The sequence below is a fragment of the Schistocerca piceifrons genome, chromosome 1, assembly GCF_021461385.2.
Source record: "Schistocerca piceifrons isolate TAMUIC-IGC-003096 chromosome 1, iqSchPice1.1, whole genome shotgun sequence".
In the NCBI taxonomy this organism is placed as follows: domain Eukaryota; kingdom Metazoa; phylum Arthropoda; class Insecta; order Orthoptera; family Acrididae; genus Schistocerca; species Schistocerca piceifrons.
In genome coordinates, this window is record NC_060138.1 from 328240204 (window position 1) to 328264465 (window position 24262).

Below are 24262 nucleotides of genomic sequence, written 5' to 3' on the forward strand. Positions count from 1 at the left end.
ATGTAGTGACCCAGAATTTCTTCTAATACTGGGACCCATGTGGCGGGAGTTAGTAGCAGGGAGATGGGGTTCCTGCCCCAATTTTGGTATCAAATTGATACCCAAATTGATTGAATTGATCAATTAATTACTCCCACCCCTACCTCCATCCCCTGGTGAAGTCATGTGTTTTCTTCAGCCTGCACATGGGTCCCCATCCCCTCCGCCCTTCTCCCCCTCTGCTACCCACCCTATTGGTAGGAATTTCAAATTTTGGTGGGAATTTTGAACTTTGGTGGGAATTTTGAACTTTGGTGGGAATTTCTTTGTCCCAGGGCTGTACAGACGTCCAACCCCACTCCAAAACCAGGAAATGGCGGGAAATTAAAAATGATGGTGCCATTCTGAGACTTGAACCCTGGTCTTTCTGAATGGAAAGCCCAAGTGCCCCCCCCCCTCCTTTCCCCCACTCCACCCCCTCCAACATATGGGAACTGTCCAGATGCAGGAGGGGAAGGTTATGTTAGTTCACTTCATTTTGGTGGGGAGACTGAAGTAAAGATCGGTCATAATTACGTAATCATAAAGATTGGTCCTATTTACGCAACCATATGCATAGCGCTACACAAGGAGTGTCTAAAATCGCAATACAGCTCAAAAATTTACGATGTCATACAACTGGTATTATCCTTCTGGGAAAAAATTCCACAATACCACTAGAAACTAGTGGTAGACATACTCAAACTCTACCTTTCACCTACAAGCTAGCTGGGAAAAGGTTGGAGTGGAAGGTACTACCTTTATTTTTTTGTGGGAAATATGTTCAACTGACGAGATGCTGATGCTGGACAGAGAGGAATTTAATAAGCGTATTACCTGTAAGGATACAGCTGAGGACTATACCTATACTGTTTGATACCAAAGTTCGCTACAGACACCTCCCCCCACATTGCTTGACAATCACCCTGCAGCCCAATCCAATAAGCGAAACCACGGATGGAAAATGCTTCGATGTTCTAATTACAGATAGAAATTGTCATGAAAAAAAACCAGCACTCATAATCAATGGGTCGTATTGCAACACAAGTACTGGGGAAAATCATCGTCCCAAAAGATTGCAGAAGGGGCAGCAGTTGCAGCTGTGTCCTCCTCGATGGGCACTCGCAAGCTAATCATATTAGGGGCAATCTTACCTTCCCCCTTACCACCCTCATCTATCCCTCCCCTTACCATAGGTAGGGATAGAGGCCTCTTCTATCTTACTGCTGGTGGTCCACAAAGAGATCCTTCTGTTGGCACTGATACACTGTCTCCAGCCTGTGGCAATCAGTCACAGATAGACAAAAGACAAGAAGAGGACGCTTTGTGCAATCTATTAAACGTATTTCTTGGAATACCTGGACCCCCCCCCCCCCCCGGAACAACAACGAAATTCCAGAGAACCCTCAAAATCGCTTTTTCAAACGTCCTCTGCTTGAAAAACAGGAAGCTCACTGCCTATGTCGACCGCAACCCCTTGAGCAACCTCCCGCCGATCTGGTTGAGGAGTCTTAGTACAATGCAACCCTGGCGAGGCACGTGGCTTGATGCTCCATTCGGCAGTTATTGTCTAACACAAAAGTCCATATCGCCGGTTGTCAGCAGAACAAAACGAGGTTAAAAGAGGCCAAAATGAGCCATGCCCTGGTCGGTTCACAGCTGCGTTGGGCGACCACACACACACTGGACCATTCCCACATTGCCCCCTCAAGTGCCCGTCGTTCTGAATGTTAAAACACTTCACTGTAGCAATTGTATTTAACGTCAACATATCTCCTATAAGCAAGCATCTATTAAAAAAGAAAACACAATAGTGACGACTATAAATGTCCTCTTTCCACGAAAATTGGCGCAGCCCATTTTCTTTTAGTTTTATGAGCAAAGTCGGTATAGTGTTTACGTTTGACTGCAGGATACAATACGCATCCCATTATTTTGCGACATTCAACGAAGTACACCGCCGCCGATTACCAATGACCAAAATTCAGAGGTCAAGTTATGCACTCCCATACGTGTCCATCCTTTGTAAAATCAGGAAAAAACACATCCACTATTTTGCTGCAATAACTGCCAATCACTACCGAATTTCTTCATTATTTCGAAAACATCATCGAAGTAAAGAAAAAGTGAGAATTTAAACGCCGAAGGAGAAACATCTAAGATAAGCAATTTCTTTCAGCTTGATGGACAAATTACACAATCTAAGACCGTCTCTCACGTTGAGATCAGTGTCCGTAAATAATCTGTCATGCATGTGTGTATTACAAACATTTCAGACAAGTGAAGTAACAGTAGCGAATACAATCATTCACGCCATCTGCATGTCGGAAAAGACACAATTAGTTAACATTCGACAACAACAAGCTATAATTCAAGAGGACATTACTGTCTTGTACACTATGGCAAGTCCTGTTTTACCAGTGCTATGCTATATCACACTGCCATTTACGAAACAAATCGTTAGAGGCTGTCTTGTAATAGACACACTTACAGGATTTTACCGCATCTCTCTTTTCCGGTACACTGAAATCAAATACTGTCTGCAACTTACATTTGATCTGTGTTCAGTTTTTCAAGGCCTATCCACTGTGCCAACTTATAACTAAATCTGAGGGGGGTGCGATGGGGAGGTTCCCTTGTAAGAACCTTAGGCTTGCCAGACTTGCACGCTATGAGAAAGGGGGCGTTTGAACACCGTAAACAAAGAGGCAGAGTGGAGTAGTGTAAGCAGGCGACGCGCGTGCCTCGCAGTCGGCGGTCAGTGGCCTCTGGAGCACGCAGGAGCAGCGGCTGCAGCGGAAGGCGCGCCAGTCATGGCCGACCCGCGGAGACCGACGCAGGCCCTGGGCGCGCTGCTGCTGGCGCTGCTGGCGGCCGCGCATGCACACGCGCTGCCCGCCGACGTGTACGACCAGCGCCAGAGCGGCCGCGTCAACGTGCACGTGCGCGTCGCGGACGCCGCACTTGTCGCCATGCTGCCCCACGGCACACTCTCGGTAAATAACGCTCGGCACATCGCACTCGTTTTACCGTCGCTATCTGTATTACTAAAACGCTACCCTGGAACCCGGTACCAGCTTCAGCGTAGGGGCAACAAAAATTCGATTTTGAATATTTCGCCTAATTAATTATTTAAAATGCTTTCATAATCTACTCATTCAGACTTATAATCTTGTCTTAAAAGTTTAGCAGAATGAGTCAAGTATTACAGTTAAAAACTGTGTTTGTATTGAGGCAACGTAACTGACGGCGCGCAAGTATACGGATTTCATTCAAGTATTTGACAATGACAGCACTTAGCGACTATGAACCAAGTTTAAACATAATTTCAAACCTTTACGAAATTTTTACTCGCTGATACCTCCCACAAAACGATGAAAGGAAAAGAAGTTTATCGCTTACTACATTTTCGCTTTTCGTGCAGTCGAACTTCAGCATCAAGCGTAACGTTTTACCTTATTACTTCTTTACCACTAACTCTATTCGCAACAATTTTCGCAGACTGTGTCAAAATATGCCGCTGAATGTACCCACAAAAATATATCATTGTACGAGACGTAATTGACGAGGTATGACCTACAATACAGAGATGCGTGAAAAACTGCCGCATCATGTACACCATTTTAATTTATTACTTCTTTGTTAATGGCTCTGAGCACTATGGGACTTAACAGCTGGGGTCATCAGTCCCCTAGAACTTGGAACTACTTAAACCTAACTAACCTAAGGACATCACACACATCCATGCCCGAGGCAGGATTCGAACCTGCGACCGTAGCAGTCGCACAGTTCCGGACTGCGCGCCTAGAACCGCGAGACCACCGCGGCCGGCACTTCTTTGTTACATACTCTATTCGAAATCCAATGTGCAGGCAGAATCCACATATACTAGTGAATGTACCTGCTAAATTATATCATTGTACGGCCAATAATTCAGGAGGTATGACGTAATAAACATTTAGATACCTGAAAAATTAGCTTTTCCTTAAAACGGCGTCCAGTAAAACTTCAACATCAGGCATAACATTTTAATTTATTACGTTTTTACTACTAACCCTATTCGCAACACAGTTAGCATACAGTGTCCACCTACACCACTTAATGTACGTATAAAATTATGACATGGTACGATACATATTTCACGACGAATGATGTTATAAACACGGAGATGTGTGAGAAACTAGCTTTTGATTAAAATGGAGCGCAAATTACCCAGTTCCTACTCACACAGTGTTTCATAGTAAGAGCGTTTGCCAGACCGTGTGGCCGAGCGGTTCTAGACGCTTCAGTCTGGAACCGCGCGACCGCTAAGGTTGCAGGTTCGAATCCTGCCTCGGGCATGGATGTGTGTGATGTCCTTAGGTTAGTTAGGTTTAAGTAGTTCTAAGTTCTAGGGGACTGATGACCTCAGATGTTAAGTCCCATAGTGCTTAGAGCCATTTGAACCATTTGAGAGCGTTTAGCGACTTTCAACTTCCCTAAACTTCTTTCGCTCTCATGCGTTAAAGGCAGTTAACACGTTAACTCATACGCAAAGAAATCAGAAATTTGAAGTTGTTCTATACTTGGGAGTTCGAGTTTTTAAAGAATCGTGGTTTTACTGGTAGTGTCTGACACGCTAACAGTTATGTTTTTTTGCCCTTGGGTGTCAAACGCGTATTCAGATTTCTGTTTTGGAGAGGGTGGAGGGGTCACTTTCGTTACTGTCATTCTTCCATCCCCCCTTTCCCCCCTTCCAAAGAGAACCGCCACTTTAAGCGCTGCAGATTGCTACGAATTTAATAATAACACCAATAAAAATTTAAAACGTTTTAATACAATAATAATATATTGTTCAGTTACAATAAATATGTATAAAGTTTTAACGAAATAATAAAATAATTTGTTTACATCAGTACCTTATTGTATCGCTGTAGCATAACTTCCGAGAAAATACATCTCCGAAAAATACATTTGAGAAATACAGTGTCATGCAAGTGACTTAGAACAATGATAGCAACAAAGTCTCCCAAATTTGACAGCGTCATATCTTACACGATGTGAAATCGAAGTGTGCACGCACCATTATCATTAATTCACTTAAAACAGTTGAGAACAGATGTCCGCAAACTATGGCTATGGAAATGAGCGTTTGGCGTCATTGGCTGGGAGGCCCCTTACGGGGCAGATTCGGCCGCCTTGGTACAGGTCTTATTACCTGCGCGCCGGATGGGGATGAAATGATGATGAAGACAACACAACACCCAGTACCTGAGCGGAGAAAAATCAACGGCCCAGCCGGGAATCGAACTCGGTCCCCTCAAGACGGTAGTCCGTCACGCTGACCATTCAGCTATCGTGGCGGACACTGTGGCTATGCAAGCGACTAAACTGATGTGGCGGTGGGGGATAGGGATTGTTTCTTTCAGCCGTTTTCGCCTGTTTTGGGAAAAGTCAGTCTAAGTTATTGTTCTTTTAATCGAAGACTTTCCTTTTACGTCTTGCCTTACTCTACCCCTGTGGCTTGTTGGTTCTACCAATGGCCTGATGAAATGTATCGGATTTGTTGCTGAGCGCAGGTATGTTCAGCCTGTGAATGTGCGATTTTCCCCGACTGGAAGGTTCTCTGCACCTGGTTAGGCCACATGCACAACTTACCTTTCCTGTAGTATACATAATTTCTAATTTCTAGACTTTCTAGTCATTTTCGAACTTTATAGTTACCATTCTACTTTATTCTCCGAAAGTTAACTGAGGGACTGGGAGAATTTAAGTGTGTAAAAATATAAACGCTTTTACCAAAAGGTCTTTTCGGGGGGCGCTGGATCGAGAGTGAAGACCTTGTTGGATCTGCGCCTTTTGGGATCGTGGGAGCAGCAAAACAGATACGCCATCGGTTGTATTTTAAAATAATAATAATGTCGTGTGACGAGGGCCTCCCGTCGGGTAGACCGCTCGCCTGGTGCAAGTCTTTCGATTTGACGCCACTTCGTCGACTTGCGCGTCGATGGGGATGAAATGATGAAACGATGATGATTAGGACAACACAACACCCAGTCCCTGAGCGGAGAAAATCTCTGGGAATCGAACCCGGGCCCTTAGGATTGACAGTCGGTCAATTTTAAAATGAAAGACGCGCATTGTTCAAATGATTCAAATGGCTCTAAGCACTATGGGACTTAACATCTGAGGTCATCATCCCCGAGACTTAGAACGACTTAAACCTAACTAACCTAAGGACATCACACGCATCCATGCCCGAGGCAGGATTCGAACCTGCGACCGTAGCAGCTGAGCGGTTCCGGACTGAACCTCCTAGAACCGTCGGTCACAGCGGCCGGCACGCACATTGTATTCACCCACACAGGGTGACGGCGTAAAATTATGACGACGGCAGTAGCAGCAGAAAATAGCACATCACTGAAATCAGCTGAACGGGTGGAGTAAATGACAGTGATCGTGATACAGCCAAGGAGAAGCATGGGATTGTCTTTCAGATTTACAACACTATTCTGTCTTCCTTGCTTGAGGCATCGTGTCACTTTTTTCTCTGTGGTGTATTTATTTCTGCATAGAGCAATAGCCATGTTAAGATTTTGTTGGACTGAAGTGAATGAAACACAATTCACGAAGGTGCTTTTCTCCCTTCCGCTCGTATAGCCGATCGGGTTAGCACGCCCCTTCCGGGGCCAATGTCTCTAAGGGAGCGAGGCGTTCCTAAATGATTGAAAATGAAGCGCAGACCATTCCCGCTTTCATGAAGGGTCAGCAAACAGCCGCACAAAACTATAGGCATGTATCTCTGACGTCAGTCTGTTGTAGAATTTTGAAACGTTTTGAGCTCGCGTATTATGACATTTCTGCAGACCGAAAATCTCCTTTGTAGGAATCAACATGGTTCCGTAAACAACAATCGTGAGAAACCCAGCTCGCTCTGTTCTTCCATGAGACCCAGGAAGCAGCAGACACCGGCGCTTTGGTTGTCGCCCTGTTCCTTGGCTTACGGAAAGCGTTCGATACAGTTGTGCACTGCTGTCCAGTGAACGAAATACAAGCATATGCTATATAGTACCAACTTTGTGACCGGATGGGAGAATTTCTAGCAAACAGTACACAGCATATCACTCTCAACGGAAAGAAGTCTTCACACATAAAGTCTCTTCGGCGTGCCCCAGCCGAGTATTATAGGACCATTAATTTTCACGACGTAATATAATTGCACAACAAGCACTGGAAGCAATTACCTTCATAAAATACGAGGGGCGTTCATCGGTAAGTAACATCTTTTACTTTTATTCATGATTCAAATACACCCTGTTATTCCCCTATTCTTCTGGCTACAAAACGCTTTTTTGAACAGAATCTGCACTCTATGCGATAGCCTTACGCCACGTTACTCAAAGGGCTCGTGTTCCCACATGGTACCACTCCACTGGTCGATGTCGGAGCCAACGTCTCACTGCGTCAATAACCTGGCCGTAATCTTTTACTGCTTCCAGCGGAGTGCACCCTTCATTGGGCGAAACAGATGGAAGTCTAAAGGTGCGAAATCCTTGCGGTATGGTGGATGAGGAAGAACAGTCCACTGGAGTTCTGTGAGCTCCTGTCGGGTGCGCAGACTTGTGTGAGGCCTTACTTTGTCACAGAGAAGGAGAAGTTGGTATGCATTCTTGTGGTGACGAACATTCTGAAGTGGTTTCTTCAGATTGCTGGGCCGGCCGGGCTGGCCGTGCGGTTCTAGGCGCTACAGTCTGGAACCGCAGGACCGCTACGGTCGCAGGTTCGAATCCTACGTCGGGCATGGGTGTGTGTGGTGTCCTTAGGTTAGTTAGGTTTAAGTAGTTCTGTTCTAGGGGACTGATGACCTCAGAAGTTAAGTCCCATAGTGCTCAGAGCCATTTGAACCATTTTTTCAGATTCCTGAGGGTAGTACAATAACACTTCCTAGTTGATCGTTGCACCATGAGAGACGAATCAAACGGAATAACACCTTCGGAGTCCCACAAGACGGCCGCCATGACTTTACCGGCGGAGAGTGCGGAACTGAACTTTTTCTTCGAAGGAGATTGCTATTTTGTTTCCGGTCCGAAGTGATGCATATTGTTACGATAAGCCTCGTGCCGAGCAAGCAACTCCGCACAGATGGTCCTTCGTTGCTCTGCATGACCTTCTGTTAAGAGCGGACTCACACCTTTGAGTATCCCAACTGGTGGGCGAGGTGTTTGATCGTCATCCGTCCATCACCTCGAACGAGAGCGTGCGTAGGTCCAACACTGCAGGAGTCTTAAGCCGTGTGCGGACGGCCGACACGCGGGGGATCGGGCAGATTGACAAAATGTCATTTTTTCCAAAAAGATTTGCGCGGCCTTGTTGCGATCATGACAGACTCCTCGCTCAACGATTCACCGTGTTCTTGTTCACTGCTAGGTCTTCATAGACATTCTGCAAGCGCCTATGAATATCTGAAATGCTCTGGTATTCCGCCAAAAGAAACTCAATGACGGTTCTGCTTGGAACGCACGTCCGTCACAGATGCCATTTTGAAGGCTACGTACAGCGCCGCCACCTATCGGAACATCATGAAACTAAAGGGGCTGAAGCCAGAATATTCTAGGATGTTGCGCAACAAATTCCGCATTTTTGTTAGCGAAATTTTTCGAAGAAATAAATGTGTTGCATTATTTATTGAACGTCTCTCGTACCTAGGAGTATGCGTACGGAGCAATTTGAAGTGGAACAACCACATAAAATTAACGAAGGGTACGGAAGATGCCAGACAGATTCATTGGATGAACGCTCTGGAAAAGTAGTCCGTCAACAAATGAAGTAGTTTATAAAACAGTCATTCGATCACTACTTGAATATTGTTCGGGGCAGTCTGGGAACCGTACCAGACAGGATTGTTAGAGGAAATAGAGAAGATCCAAAGAAGATCAGCACCTTTAGTTACAGGTTCACCTGGTAACTACGAAAGCCTCACAGGGAGGCTCCACTACACATGACTGTAGGCAAATTTATCGGTGTGTTCCCTAAACCCGGGCGCATCCATCGGACTGCCACACGGCTCAGCGTGATTCAGCTCTCATTTTAGTCACCCGCTGACCCGTGGCGTCACTCTTTACATCTCGTCAAGCGACGGTTTACACTGACTACGGAAGCGTGTGGTTTTTAAGATGATGTTCGAACACTGTACCCCATTTTTTTAACTCCCTAAGCGCAATCACTGTGCTAGCTAAAGTGCTGGTAGCGCTTTGAAACTCACGAGTGGTTCCTTCCTCGATTTCCTGCGAGTTTGTGCCGCCACGCTCCCTCAACTCTGATAACTACCATCTGGTTTCTGTACAAATTGTAAAGAGCCTTTCGCTCCCTGTATTTTACCCCTGCCACCTTCATGATTTGAAAGAGAGTATTCCAGTCAACATTGTCAAAAGCTTTCTTTAAGTCTACTAATGCTAGAAACGTAGGTTTGCCTTTCCTTAATCTTTCTTCTAAGATAAGTCGTAGTGTCAGTATTGCCTCGCGTGTTCCAACATTTCTACGGAATCCAAACTGATCTTCCCCGAGGTCGGCTTCTATCAGTTTTTCCATTCGTCTCTAAAGAATTCGCTTTAGTATTTTGCAGCTGTGACTTATTAAACTGATAGTTCGGTAATTTTTACACCTGTCAACACGTGCTTTCTTTGAGATTGGAATTATTAGATTCTTCATGAAGTCTCAGGGAATTTAGCCTGTCTCATACATTTTGCTCACCAGATGGTAGAGTTTTGTCAGCACTGGCTCTCCCAAGGCTATCAGTAGTTCTAATGGAATGTTGTCTACTCCCGGGGCCTTGTTTTGACTTAGGTCTTTCATTGCTCTGTCAGTATCGTATCTCCCATTTCATCTTCATCTACATCCTCTTCCATTTCCATAATATTGTCCTCAAGAACATCGGCCCTGCATAGACCCTCTATATACTCCTTCCACCTTTCTGCTTTCCCTTCTTTGCTTGGAATTTGGTTTCCATCTGAGCTCTTGATATTCATGCAAGTGGTTCTCTTTTATCCAAAGGTCTCTCTAATTTTCCTGTAGGCAGTATCTATCCCACCCCTCGTGAGATAAGCCTCTACATCCTTAAATTTGTCCTCTAGCCATTCCTGCTTAGCCATTTTGCACTTCCTGTCGATCTCATTTTTGAGACGTTTGTATTCCTTTTTGCCCGCTTCATTTACTGCATTTTTGCATTTTCTCCTTTCATCAATTAAATTCATTATCTCTTCTGTTACCCATGGATTTCTACTAGCCCTCGTCTTTTTACCTACTAGATCCTCTGCTGCCTTCACTATTTCATCCCTCAAAGCTACCCATTCTTCTTCTACTGTATTTCTTTCCCCCATTCCTGTCAATTGTTCCCTTATGCTCTCCCTGAAACTCTGTACAACCTCTGGTTCTTTCAGTTTATCCAGGTCCCATCTCCTTAAATTCCCACCTTTTTGCAGTTTCTTCAGTTTTAATCTACAGTTCGTAACCAATAGATTGTGGTCAGAGTCCACATCTGCCCCTGGAAATGTCCTACAATTTAAAACCTGGTTCCTAAATCTGTCTTACCATTATATAATCTATCTGAAACCTTCTAGTATCTCCAGGGTTCTTCCATGTATACAACCTTCTTTCATGATTCTTGAACCAAGTGTTAGCTATGATTAAGCTATGCTCTGTGCAAAATTCTACCAGGCGGCTTCCTCTTTCATTTCTTAGCCCCAATCCTTATTCACCCACTACGTTTCCTTCTCTTTCTTTTCCTACTGACGAATTCCAGTCACCCATGACTATTAAATTTTCGTCTCCCTTCACTACCTGAATAATTTCTTTTATCTCATCATATATTTATCAATTTCTTCATCATCCGCAGAACTAGTTGGCATATAAACTTGTACTACTGTTGTAGGCGTGGGCTTCGTGTCTATCTTGGCCACAATAATGCGTTCACTATGCTGTTTGTAGTAGCTTACCCGCACTCCTATTTTCCTATTCATTACCAAAGCTACTCCTGCATTACCCCTATTTGATTTTGTATTTATAACCCTGTATTCACCTGACCAAAAGTCTTGTTCCCCCTGCGACCGAACTTCACTAATTCCCATTATATCTAACTTTAACCTATTCATTTTCCTTTTTAAATTTTCTAACCTACATGCCCGATCAAGGGATCTGACATTGTACGCTCCGATCCGTAGAACGTCAGTTTTCTTTCTCCTGATGACGACGTCCTCTTGAGTAGTCCCCGCCCGGAGATCCGAATGGGGGACTATTTTACCTCCAGAATATTTTACCCAAGAGGACGCCATCATTTAATCATACAGTAAAGCTGCATGCCCTCGGGAAAAATTACGGCTGTAGTTTCCCCTTGCTTTCAGTCGTTCGCAGTACCAGCACAGCAAGGTCGTTTTGGCTAGTGTTTCAAGGCCAGATCAGTCAATCATCCAGACTGTTGCCCCTGCAACTACTAAAAAGGCTGTTGCCTCTCTTCAGGAACCACACGTTTGTCTGGCCTCTCAACAGATACCCCTCCGCTGTTGTTGCACCTACGGTGCAGCTATTTGTATCGTTGAGGCTCGCAAAAAACTGTGATCTCATTCCTCGCCAGGTCAACTGGGAATTTGTGACCGCGTCTGTTTGCAGTGGCTTCTTCCGAGTTCTCCAATTCACGCTGGACGTGTCCGATGAGTATCTGTTTCCTGAAGCTGCATTACAGCGAACGCTAGTGCAGTGCTGTGTTACGACGGATAACTATTGAATGAAACGATGGGAGGGAATTAAACGCACTTTTTCTAGAGACACGCATAAGAGGCTGTCGAGATAAACAGCTCCATCCGGATCTGGCTGCAATGTAAAAAGACGCATTAGAAAAATAGAGGACATTCCATAAGCTCAGCTAGTATCTATTATTATATCTTATTTACATGTTCTCTACCCTCGTTGTCTAGACATAGCGTCGTTAAGAACCTATTTATGTCTCTCTTACGTGGGCTGGGACGAACAGGAAACGTGAGAAACTATAAGAACGAAAGATTTTAATGTAGTGAAAATATTTTGCAATCCTTGCTGTATCATCGTCGCTCATTGTGGAAAACAAACTTTAGACTGTAGGTAGGCCATTCTCCGTCATATCCTTCTGCAGAGGTCTATTATGATACGCACCGAACTTCTATGGTTTTAGCAACAGCGAAGAAAAATGTGCAGGAAGTTTTTAATCAGGCCCTGAGGCAAGGTCTGATGTCTCAGTCGATAGGAGCGTCGAATGCGAAACGCAAATGTCCAGGATCGGACCCCAGTGCTATAAGTGGTTTCAACATGTTGGAGTGTATCAGTGTAAGAATGCTATAAAATAACACGAAATAGAGAAGAACTCGAAAATCAGATCGCAAATATTTTCTACCATAAGTGCTTTTCCGTAAGTCAATAGTGAAATAGTTATTTTATTACAAATGGGATAGTTCTGCTTGATCAAAATTCGTGTCGGAGTATGGGAGTTTCGTGTCAAGCAATTGATGTATTTTTTATTATTTCTAAGAAATCACTAAATTTGCATTGAAGCTCGGACAGCTATACTCTTGTGGGGAAAAAAGGATGAGCAAAGAAACATTTGGTCGAAAAACTTTGCTAAGCAGGAAGACAGGTCGGACTAACACACTAAAACCAGAATAAACAGGAAGCACGACTATAAAGAAAGAGAAAGAAATTTGAGGGCAAAACAAACTGTGTGAGCATTAGCTCACAAATGCTATGCTGTGATGAAGGCGTTCACCCAGGACCGTACAGCGCCGCCACCTATCGGAACATCATGAAACTAAAGGGGCTGAAGCCAGAATATTCTAGGATGTTGCGCAACAAATTCCGCATTTTTGTTAGCGTAATTTCTCGAAGAAATAAATGTGTTGCATTACTTATTGAACGTCTCTCGTACTTAGGAGTATGCGTACGGAGCAATTTGAAGTGGAACAACCACATAAAATTAACGAAGGGTACGGAAGATGCCAGACAGATTCATTGGATGAACGCTCTGGAAACGTAGTCCGTCAACAAATGAAGTAGTTTATAAAACAGTCATTCGATCACTACTTGAATATTGTTCGGCAGTCTGGGAACCGTACCAGACAGGATTGTTAGAGGAAATAGAGAAGATCCAAAGAAGATCAGCACCTTTAGTTACAGGTTCACCTGGTAAGTACGAAAGCCTCACAGGGAGGCTCCACTACACATGACTGTAGGCAAATTTATCGGTGTGTTCCCTAAACCCGGGCACATCCATCGGACTGCCACACGGCTCAGCGTGATTCAGCTCTCATTTTAGTCACCCGCTGACCCGTGGCGTCACTCTTTACGTCTCGTCAAGCGACGGTTTACACTGACTACGGAAGCGTGTGGTTTTTAAGATGATGTTCGAACACTGTACCCCATTTTTTTGACTCCCTAAGCGCAATCACTGTGCTAGCTAAAGTGCTGGTAGCGCTTTGAAACTCACGAGTGGTTCCTTCCTCGATTTCCTGCGAGTTTGTGCCGCCACGCTCCCTCGACTCTTTTAACTGCCATCTGGATTCTGTACAAATTGTAAACAGCCTTTCGCTCCATGTATTTTACCCCTGCCACCTTCATGATTTGAAAGAGAGTGTTCCAATCAACATTGTCAAAAGCTTTCTCTAAGTCTACTAATGCTAGAAACGTAGGTTTGCCTTTCCTTAATCTTTCTTCTAAAAAAAAAAAAAAAAATGGCTCTGAGCACCATGGGACTCAACTGCTGAGGTCATTAGTCCCCTAGAACTTAGAACTAGTTAAACCTAACTAACCTAAGGACATCACAAACATCCATGCCCGAGGCAGGATTCGAACCTGCGACCGTAGCGGTCTTGCGGTTCCAGACTGCAGCGCCTTTAACCGCACGGCCACTTCGGCCGGCAATCTTTCTTCTAAGATAAGTCGTAGGGTCAGTATTGCCTCACGTGTTCCAACATTTCTACGGAATCCAAACTGATCTTCCCCGAGGTCGGCTTCTATCAGTTTTTCCATTCGTCTCTAAAGAATTCGCGTTAGTATTTTGCAGCTGTGACTTATTAAACTGATAGTTCGGTAATTTTTACACCTGTCAACACGTGCTTTCTTTGGGATTGGATTATTAGATTCTTCATGAAGTCTCAGGGAATTTAGCCTGTCTCATACATTTTGCTCACCAGATGGTAGAGTTTTGTCAGCACTGGCTCTCCCAAGGCACACTAAAACCAGAATAAACAGGAAGCACGACTATAAAGAAAGAGAAAGAAATTTGAGGGCAAAACAAACTGTGTGAGCATTAGCTCACAAATGCTATGCTGTGATGAAGGCGTTCACCCAGGACCGGAAAAACTAGAAAACGGCATTGCAGGTGGCGTGGTGGGGGCGTCGCGGGAGGTGATTACGGCAGCAGGACCCAGCATTCCTCGTAGCCGCGGGAAGCGAGTCTGCTCCGTCTGCCAGCAGCACAGCATCCAGCGGATACGCCCGCTTTGAACCCTCAGAACCGTTTCTAAACGTTTTTGTTTTAATTTCTAAACAAGTGCAGCGCGCATTAATATTCCACAATGATAACTCATTTTTGTTTGAAAGAATTTGAACCTCGGGTCACACCAGTGATTTGTATACTAACTGGATGTAGATATCCGATCTCAGAGCAGGGAACTTCGACGTGCATACAGATTCTTGTCAACTGTTTAGTCTGCCATGTTGTAATTAGTCAACAAAACTTCGACAGATCTGTACGTGATAAAGAATTCTTTAGTGTTTTCTAACTTTGAACTTTATATTAATATGCGATGCTGATGTGGGAGCAGAATCGAAAAGTGTTTCCATTTTGCGTTCTCGTGGCATTTCGTGGCAGCCATGGTGTAATTAGGCAAGAAACGAACTACGAGCGTCTTTGTCCGGCACATTCAAACAGCTGGAGTTCGATGTCCATGTAGTATAGAGATCATTGATTAAGACACATAGCGAATCGAAACAAATTCATGGAAAGTCTCTGCACGAGTACTCAAGCCCTTTATTGCAAGACAATTGTCGTCATACGAATATTGGCCTTTCGTCATATTCCATACGCCTGATAGAGATATTTTCCGAAAAACGTCATCGTATGCAGCTTTGTGAGGTTGTTGATATTGCAAGGATCGTGTGAATAAGAGCACAAAATTCCTTGATGAATTTCTTCATATGAGAAATCTGAGAGCGCGATAGATGCGGAGTACAAGCTATGATGGAAGGCAATATCGACCGTCTTTTTGGTAAAGGAACATTTGCAGAATTCGCTTTAATAGATGTAGGAAAGCTGCAGGAAATCTTATTCTGGATGGTCATACGGAGTTGAACACCATTCCTAGTGAATGCGAATCTAGTGCCTTAACTAGAGTACCATCTCGTTCTATCCGTTATCAGATATCCCACTGTACTGTCTGTCTGTGCGGAAATAGTTTTCCAGAAACTCCGCTCCTCGATAACTTTTTATAGCTTTTGTTTGGTAGAAGTAGTACTAGTAGCAGTAGCTTCATTCATCACTTTTACAACGGTATTGGCACCCTTTAGGTGCTGGTGGTATTGGACATGTCATGATACTTCAACTGAAGAACAACAAAAATGACATAATTGATATGTACATGCATTTACACACTTACAGGTTCAGTTTGGTAAGGATGGGACAGATGTTAGGCCGTGAAGAAATTTAGGGAAACCACGGAAAACCTAAATCAGGATTGCCAAATGAAGATTGTAGTCTTCAGTTTGTTTAAAACATTGCTACATCATTCGGTTTATCCGTAGTGTACAATACTGTTTTAAAAGGAAGTCATTTACTTACGTCGAGGTAAAAGGCTAGCACTACACTGTTCTTTAATTCCTGGCTCTCTGTCACTGCACACGCTAAACACTCTGTTTCGTAATGTGACCGTACACGCGCTGTCAACTGGCGTCAGGACCATGGCGACAACGTTTGATTTCCAGGTTATGTACTGAAATTCCCCATCTGCTTGTCCGAAAAACTGTCAGCATCGCTTCATAATGGGTAAGATATTGAGCTCAGAAAGATTATAAGCCTTTAATGTTACACATTATACATAATTTTACTGTACACTTAATTTTCAGCTTTCTTCTCGATCGTCACTTTTGTAATACACACCCCAAACGCGACAAGACTGTATTTCTGTTGCAATTTTTCAAAAGCAGCGTACTTATATTTTTATATCTAGCGTCTACGTATCTATACATATTATAAAGTCTCTTGCCACAGTTTCTTCAGACTAATCTTAGGAGCTACGGAAGGAATTTTCATGCGGTTTTCACTTAGATGGACTGATTCATGAGGAAGTTTTGTGTATATAAGTTATTACCGCTAAGTATTACTGAGTATGTAATCTGTCCTATATTTGCTTAGCGTTTGGACTCAAGTCACTGCTGTTCAGCTACAGGGGAGACGGTATCTGGTGGGAAAACCACTAAAGTAAATAGCCGCAACAACTGCGTGGACCAGTAGAGCTTGACCAGCTGGTCGCGTAGCGGTAAAGTGTGTGCCTGAAAACTGACAGGTTACGGATCGAACCCTAGTCGGACCAATGATTTTTCAGTCTGCCTTCTAAGGTTATATTACTCTCTCAACGATGTGAGGATTCGCCAGAGGCGACACGTGGCGTGGATTCCACGCTTAGCTGTACGTCTCCTATCCCTGGTTTTGTTAGTGTCTGACAAGTTGCCAAAGTGGCGTCCAATTGACAGATTTACACCAGACTATTAGACCACATGAAATTATTATTGTCAGGTTCTACACATATCTTCTTCTTTTATACATATTAAATTAAAGTCCCCCGAGCGTTTTCCTGTCGCTATGTGAAGGCTAATCTCAGAAACTAATCTAGGTATTTTAATACAGTTTTCTCTAATAGGTACAGTGATTTACAAGGAAGGTTTGTGTATATCGTTTACAAATACTTCATGAAAACGTGGTTTAGTCCCCCAACACTGTGAAAATTATGCGAATTGTGATAGCTCCGCCACTGGGTGGGTACCAATGCCACATGGCAGACCGTGCTTTGTACCAGGTGTTACATGGGAAGAGACGCTTTGCACTAACATTGTGTGGCAGGTGGTTGCTAAAAATGATTCAAATGGCTCTGAGCACTATGGGACTTAACATCTGAGGTCATCTGTCCCCTAGAACTTTGAACTACTTAAACCTAACTAACCTAGGGACATCACACACAACCATGCCCGAGGCAGGATTCGAACCTGCGACCGTAGCGGTCACGCAGTTCCAGACTGAAGTGCCTAGAACCGCACGGCCATACCGCCTTGCTTCCCACCAATCAGTACATGAGAACTCAAACACAAAAGGTTACGAACGTGATTACCCACAATGAAATATGTATTAGCTGTCAAAATTACACATGATGTTGGACAGCGACAACAGGAGAGGAAAGGACGCTGCCTGAAATTACGTTAGTGGCCAGGGCAGGTAACCGGAACTCTAACGGCCACAAGGCAGAAAATTCCACTGGTGCACTCGAATTGTAGTGAACCAATATAGTTCATTGCACCGCATGGCGGCTAAATTTCAGCAATAGAAACACTCGGTGTTGTTCACAGGAAAACCTCCCCAACAGCGAACCACCGAAACGGATCACACAACCTGAATGCACGTGGCTTGGGTAGTTGAAACCACTACTCAACTTTGACGTCCTGGGTCGGTGAACCACGAAGCTCGTAGCGATCGGACACCTCCACACACGCTCCGACACTGCGCAGGGACCGCCAGCCGACTGCACCGCGCGGAGATAACTTCCCTGGTCTGCAGCAACCGACCGACTCCTCTCAGCATGCCGACAACCTCTAAAATAGTCGTCAGTGGAAGTAACGCCAACAACACACACAATCTGACAAACACTTGCACGAAGAGCTGAACGATACCCAACAGAAACTAAGCACACACGAAAACAAATCGGGAGTCGATGCACGCACGCACGCACGCACACACACACAGACGACTCATGAACGATTGGCCAGCCAACACGCGTCGTCCGGTAGGACGACTGACCGACGATGCACCAAGACCGTGGCCCGGTTCAAGTGATACGTGGCGGCAATGGACGGGCGAGCCATGTCGACGCACACCTCACTGCTGCTCCAGCCCGACTGCACTAGTGCCGCATTGCAACTCCCAGACTGGCAGGTCCGGACTGCGCTCCAGACGCGTTCCAACTGACTGGCAGACCCGAACTGGCTATCCGTGCTCGCTTACGACAGACAACGACCGTTAAGGTAATAGCAGTCAAGCAAAGATACTGCTAGAGGGGATATATCGATACGCGCTGCTAACGCCGCTCACGGTCAGGCAAAGCAGCAACTCATTGACAGTAGGAATCTAAATTAACGTAGTGAGGTGGAAGTACGTTATAAACAGGGCGTAAAATACATGATGGCGGGAACACGAGCCAAGCACGGCTCACCTTGTACTCTGCCTAGCATTAAAGTCTGATGTTAGTTCCGCCACAGTTCGCCGCCTGTTCTGTTTTACCAGTCTGTCCATTCTACGGCGTTCGACATCTATACTGAGGGATGGCCGCCCAACCTCATGACGCCTGGACGTGGTTTCGCCACGTCTTGAAGACACTCACCACAGCTCGAACACCCGACAAGTCGTGCAGTTTCCGGAATGCTCGTGCCGAGCCTCCGGGTCGTCACAACCTGCCCTCGGTCAAACTCAAATAGATCGCGCGCCTTCCGCAATCTACACAGGGACAGCACGCTTACTTTAGTGATGCTACATGCACCGTGCGTGTGTCTAACAGTCGTTCCTAGCCAGATGACACTGCTATCGCCTGGATGGTTCTATATCGATAGTAGGTCGATGGTCATAATGTTCTAGCTGTTCAGTGTATGTAAGACAAAAGATTTGCATTTAAGTGAGAATACTAGGAGCGAAAATAAAGTAATGAGACTGAGTTTTTTTCAGCTGCTTTGTTCCAATAACGTTATAATTGAACATTATTCCTTTCAAAGTACTTGACTTGGGGAGCCACACGGAGCCAGAGACTGTCGTTCCACTAATCATAGTAATGCCGGAACTTAGATACTGGAATAACCTTTAGCTGGTCGGTTACAGCTATTTGAATATTGCCCAGGACTCCAAAGCGATGTCCGTGGATGTGTTTTTTCAATATTGAAATGAGAAAAAAGTCACAGGGACTCAAGTCGGGTGAATAAGGAGGCGGAGGAGCGACAGGAATGTTCTTACTGGTCAAAAAACGGTTTACGGTAATTTATGTGTGGCATGGCGCTTTGTCATGATGTTCCACCCAATTGTTTTCAATGTTCGGTCCCTGATGAACGGTTCTATGCCTAAGATTCAACTTTTCCCAAATCATTTAGACTACAGCCAGCTGTCAACCGACGACCTGTCGATATTAGCATCAGTTCCTGAAACCGAAGGCGTTCCACTACGAGTTCATCTTCAATTGACTATGCCTTCAACCACTGAAACGCCTGGACCATTGACAAACCGCTGTCTCTTCAGGCCTGCCGGAATTTATCAAATTTCCACGTTGCAACAGATCGAAGTGTGAAGCAAAATCTGATCGCACACCATTCCTCGAAATTCGTGTCACTCATTTAGAACTGATAAACAGACAACCACCATGGCACAAGCACAGTCCAATGCACACTAGTGGCGTATCACATGTTTACCTGCCACCCCTCCAAGTCCGGTGTCGCCGGTGTTGCCGGATCGAAGACTACGCTATCAGTATACAGGGTTGGTCCATTGTTCGTGACAGGGCCAAATATCTCAGGAAATAAGCACCAAACGAAAGAACTACAAAGAACGAAACTTGTCTAGCTTGAAGAGGGAAACCAGATGGCTCTATGGTTGGCCTGCTAGATGGCGCTGCCATAGGTCAAACGGATATGAACTGCGTTTTTTAAAAATAGGAACCCCTTTTTTTATTACATATTCGTGTAGTACGTAAAGAAATATGAATGTTTTAGTTGGACTACTCTTTTCGCATTGTGATAAATGGCGCTGTAATAGTCACAAACATATGGCTCACAATTTTAGACGAACAGTTCGTAACAGGTAGGTTTTTTAAGTTAAAATACAGAACGTAGGTAGGTTTGAACATTTTATTTCGGTTGTTCCAATGTGATACATGTACCTTTGTGAACTTAGAATTTCTGAGAACGCATGCTGTTAGAGCGTGATTACCTGTAAATACCACATTAATGCAATAAATGCTCAAAATGATGTCCTTCAACCTCAATGCATTTAGCAATACGTGTAACGACATTCCTCTCAACAGCGATTAGTTCGCCTTCCGTAATGTTCGCACATGCATTGACAATGTGCTGACGCATGTTGTCAGGTGTTGTCGGTGGATCACGATAGCAAGTATCCTTCTACTTTCCCCACAGAAATAAATCCGGGGACGTCAGATCCGGTGAACGTGCGGGCCATGGTATGGTGCTTCGACGACAAATCCACCTGTCATGAAATATGCTATTCAATACCGCTTCAACCGCACGCGAGCTATGTGCTGGACATTCATCATGTTGGAAGTACATCGCCATTCTGTCATGCAGTGAAACATCTTGTAGTAACATCGGTAGAACATTACGTAGGAAATCAGCATACATTGCACCATTTACATTGCCATCGATAAAATGGAGGTCAATTATCCTTACTCCCATAATGCCGCACCATACATTAACCCGTCAAGGTCGCTGATGTTCCACTTGTCGCAGCCATCGTGGATTTTCCGTTGCCCAATAGTGCATATTAAGCCGGTTTACGTTACCGCTGTTGGTGAATGACGCTTCGTCGCTAAATAGAACGCGTGCAAAAAATCTGTCATCGTCCCGTAATTACTCTTGTGCCCAGTGGCAGAACTGTACACGACGTTCAAAGTCGTCGCCACGCAATTACTGGTGCATAAAAATATGGTACGAGTGCAATCGCTGTTGATGTAGTATTCTCAACACCGACGTTTCTGAGATTCCCGATTGTGGCGCAATTTGTCTGCTACTGATGTGCGGATTAACCGCGACAGCAGCTAAAACACCTACATGGGCATCATCATTTGTTGCAGGTCGTGGTTGACGTTTCAAATATGGCTGAACACTTCCTGTTTCCTTAATTAACGTAACTATCCGGCGAACGGTCCGGACACTTGGATGATGTCCAGGATACCGAGCAGCATACAGACCACACGCCCGACGGGCATTTTGATCACAACAGCCATACATCAACACGATATCGATCTTTTCCGCAATTGGTAAACTGTCCATTTTAACACGGGTAATGTATCACGAAGCAAATACCGTCCGCTCTGGCGGAATGTTACGTGATACCACGTACTTAAACGTTTGTGACTATTACAGCGCCATCTATCACAAAGCGAAAAAAGTGATCCAACTAAACCATTCATATTTCTTTACGTACTGCACGAATATGTAATAAAAAAAAGGGGGTCCCCATTTTAAAATAAGCAGTTGATATCCGTTTGACCTATGGCAACGTCATCTAGCGGGCCAACCATAGCGCCATCTGGTTTCCCCCTTGAAGCTAGACGAGTTCCGGACTTTGTAGTTTTTTCGTTTGGTGCTTATTTCGTGAGATATTTGGCCTGGTCACTATCAATGGACCACACTGTATATGTATGCATTTCAGGTTTTACCTCAATAAAGTAAGACAAAACGCGTCTCGAAAACAAAAAGTGCGTTTGCTGACGAATCTTCCAGGCTGTATGGCCGTGATTCCTGCCGTTTCGTCCATAGCTACACTGAACATCTTCGGAGGTATTCCTGGCGACGCTGAATATTGCCGACTGTCGGCAAGAGTCAGCGTCACGTCGGCCGGAGCATCTGTGAAGACGTCCAGTGCAGCTCTCGATGAAACGTCAGGAACCGAAAAAGTTTCTTACGTCAGGAACCAAAAAAGATTCTTCGACCACGGTCATGCAGCCCGAAAGGTTCAGCAGCAACTATGACTCCTGGTTCTGAAAGCATTCATTGTATGAAAAGTTGCATTTATTCACTTCACGTAGGCAGACAGAAAAAACATTGACAAACAATAATAAAGTTGTCATCTTGTAGAATCTGGTGTACTGTCGGTGTTCCGCGTCTTCCTGACACAATATTTCGACGTCTTAACTCAGGAAACAACTGACGAAGATGCCGAGTTACGACGTTAAAATATCGTGTTGGGAAGACGTGGAATACCGGCAGCACATCAGATTCTGCAAGATGACAACGAATCTCTGGGAAATTCTTAGAAATAATAATAAAGTCATTAGTTTGATATCTGTTTATCGAATGATATTATCCTTCGCAGAGAACGAATACTTCTCGCTGTCAGTGACTGTCACATTTGAAGGTATTCAAAATGGTTCAAATGGCTCTGAGCACTATGGGACTTAACTTCTGAGGTCATCTGTCCCCTAGAACTTAGAACTACTTAAACCTAACTTAACTAAGGACATCACACACATCCATGCCCGAGGCAGGATTCGAACCTGCGACCGTAGTGGTCGCGCGCTTCCAGACTGTAGGGCCTAGAACCGCTCGGCCACCCCGGCCAGCTTTGAAGGTGTAGCAAGTGGGGCAGTGAGCCGCGTGCAGTGTGACACGGAGGGCTGGTCTGGTGCAGGAGCTGATGGACGAGATGTACGACGAGTACGAGGACCCGGAGGACCCCGTGGCGAGCGACGACGACCCGCCGGCCGACTCCCCACCGCAGGCGGAGACGACGACGACGTCGACGACGACGACGATTCTTCAAAACTCAGCTGCGACGCCTGCCATCGGCAACGCCACGTGCTCGGGTAAGGCCGTCTTTCTTAGCTACACTTAGCTAGTTTCCACAAGTATTAGGGAGATTCCGTATGATTAAAAACAACCGTGTTATGAATGTCGTCAAACTCAACCATAAAGGAAACACATGACATAGCAGAAATAAAAGATAATAACGTCGGTAAGAACAATCCGTACATTCAGCAACAAGTAAAGGAGCCAAACGAGAAATCTGGAAAGGGAATAAAATTTCAGGGAGGTGGAGCAAAAACTTTTGAGACTTCAGGTGTATCCGAAAGAGCCTCGAACAAGCAACCATTGCCTTTCATGGAAAGTGCTTTGAAGATTATGTTTTATTTTAATAAGGGCCTTCATCTTTCCCTATAGCCTATATTTGCGCTCGCCATTTATCTTCGTTGGTGCGTGGACTCTGTGGCCTTACTATTTTGACTTCATTGGAGCGTTACCTTTGTTGTCATGCAGTCTGTTAAGTCATCGTATTTGCAGACTATCTAAAGACAGATCTTAAAACGATAAACGAGAATGAATAAAATGTCTTGAGTACCATTCGGAATTTATCTTGGAGTTTTCACGGCACTTAAAAATGGAAATAAAATATTGTTCCTTCTAAAATTAGAAGTTCATAGGAACTGGCTGCTTCAGAAACAAAGTTAAATTCTTGAGGCCATTTATCTACTAGTATTTTTGATGGAAGTTTACTTCTTTCTTCTCAAATGGTGAAGACGTGGCCTAGCTCGGGGTAAATGTTGCCTACTTTGATCGGTGGTACTTTATCTGCAGGAGTCATGGCAGGGAAGAGTTCTATCGTATTTTACTGAATACAGGGATTGAATAAAAAATGGAAACACAACAAGTGATTGCTTGAACATAAATACAAACACTAGCCAGGCCTGCAGGTTGCGCTGTTGTATTTGACCACAAACGCCACCTGTGCAATGTCCTCAGTACGTCGCAAGAGTCACTCGTGATCAGAACAGTGTTCTGTGTATATTTAAGAGTGCACTATGACGAAGCTAAGTAAATTCGAACGCGTACAAATTGTTTGTGCTCGTACGGTGGAAGCTTCCGTAACCAAGGTAGGAGAAGTGTTTGGTTTTTCAAAGGCACTGCATCGAAGATTTATGCGGAATTCGCGGAAAGCGAAAAACTATCCGCCAAGACGCAACGCGGACGAAAGTGTGTGTTGAATGATCGTGACGAGAAATAATAGGACGACAGCTGCGGAAATCACTGCAGAACTGAATGTTACACTCACGAACCCTAACGGTACCAAAACAACAGGAAGGGAGGTCCTTAAGCAGAGAATTGCAGGACAGCTGGAATTCCAAAACCAGTCATCAGTGATGCAAATGGCCGTAACAGGAAAACATGGTGCCGAAACCATAAAAGCTGGACTATTGAGCAAATGAAGAAA

General features: G+C 44.6%; 1 protein-coding gene across 1 annotated transcript in view; it reads left to right on the forward strand.

Annotated features, from left to right (window-relative positions):
* The first annotated feature begins 2831 nt into the window (after positions 1–2831).
* LOC124718266 overlaps positions 2832–24262 on the forward strand; it is a 47982-nt gene continuing 26551 nt past the window's right edge. Inside the window, exons 1-2 of the mRNA XM_047244255.1 lie at positions 2832–3014; positions 22685–22859. Of these exons, the coding sequence (XP_047100211.1) occupies positions 2832–3014; positions 22685–22859 (358 nt within the window). The remainder of the gene's footprint in view (positions 3015–22684; positions 22860–24262) is intronic.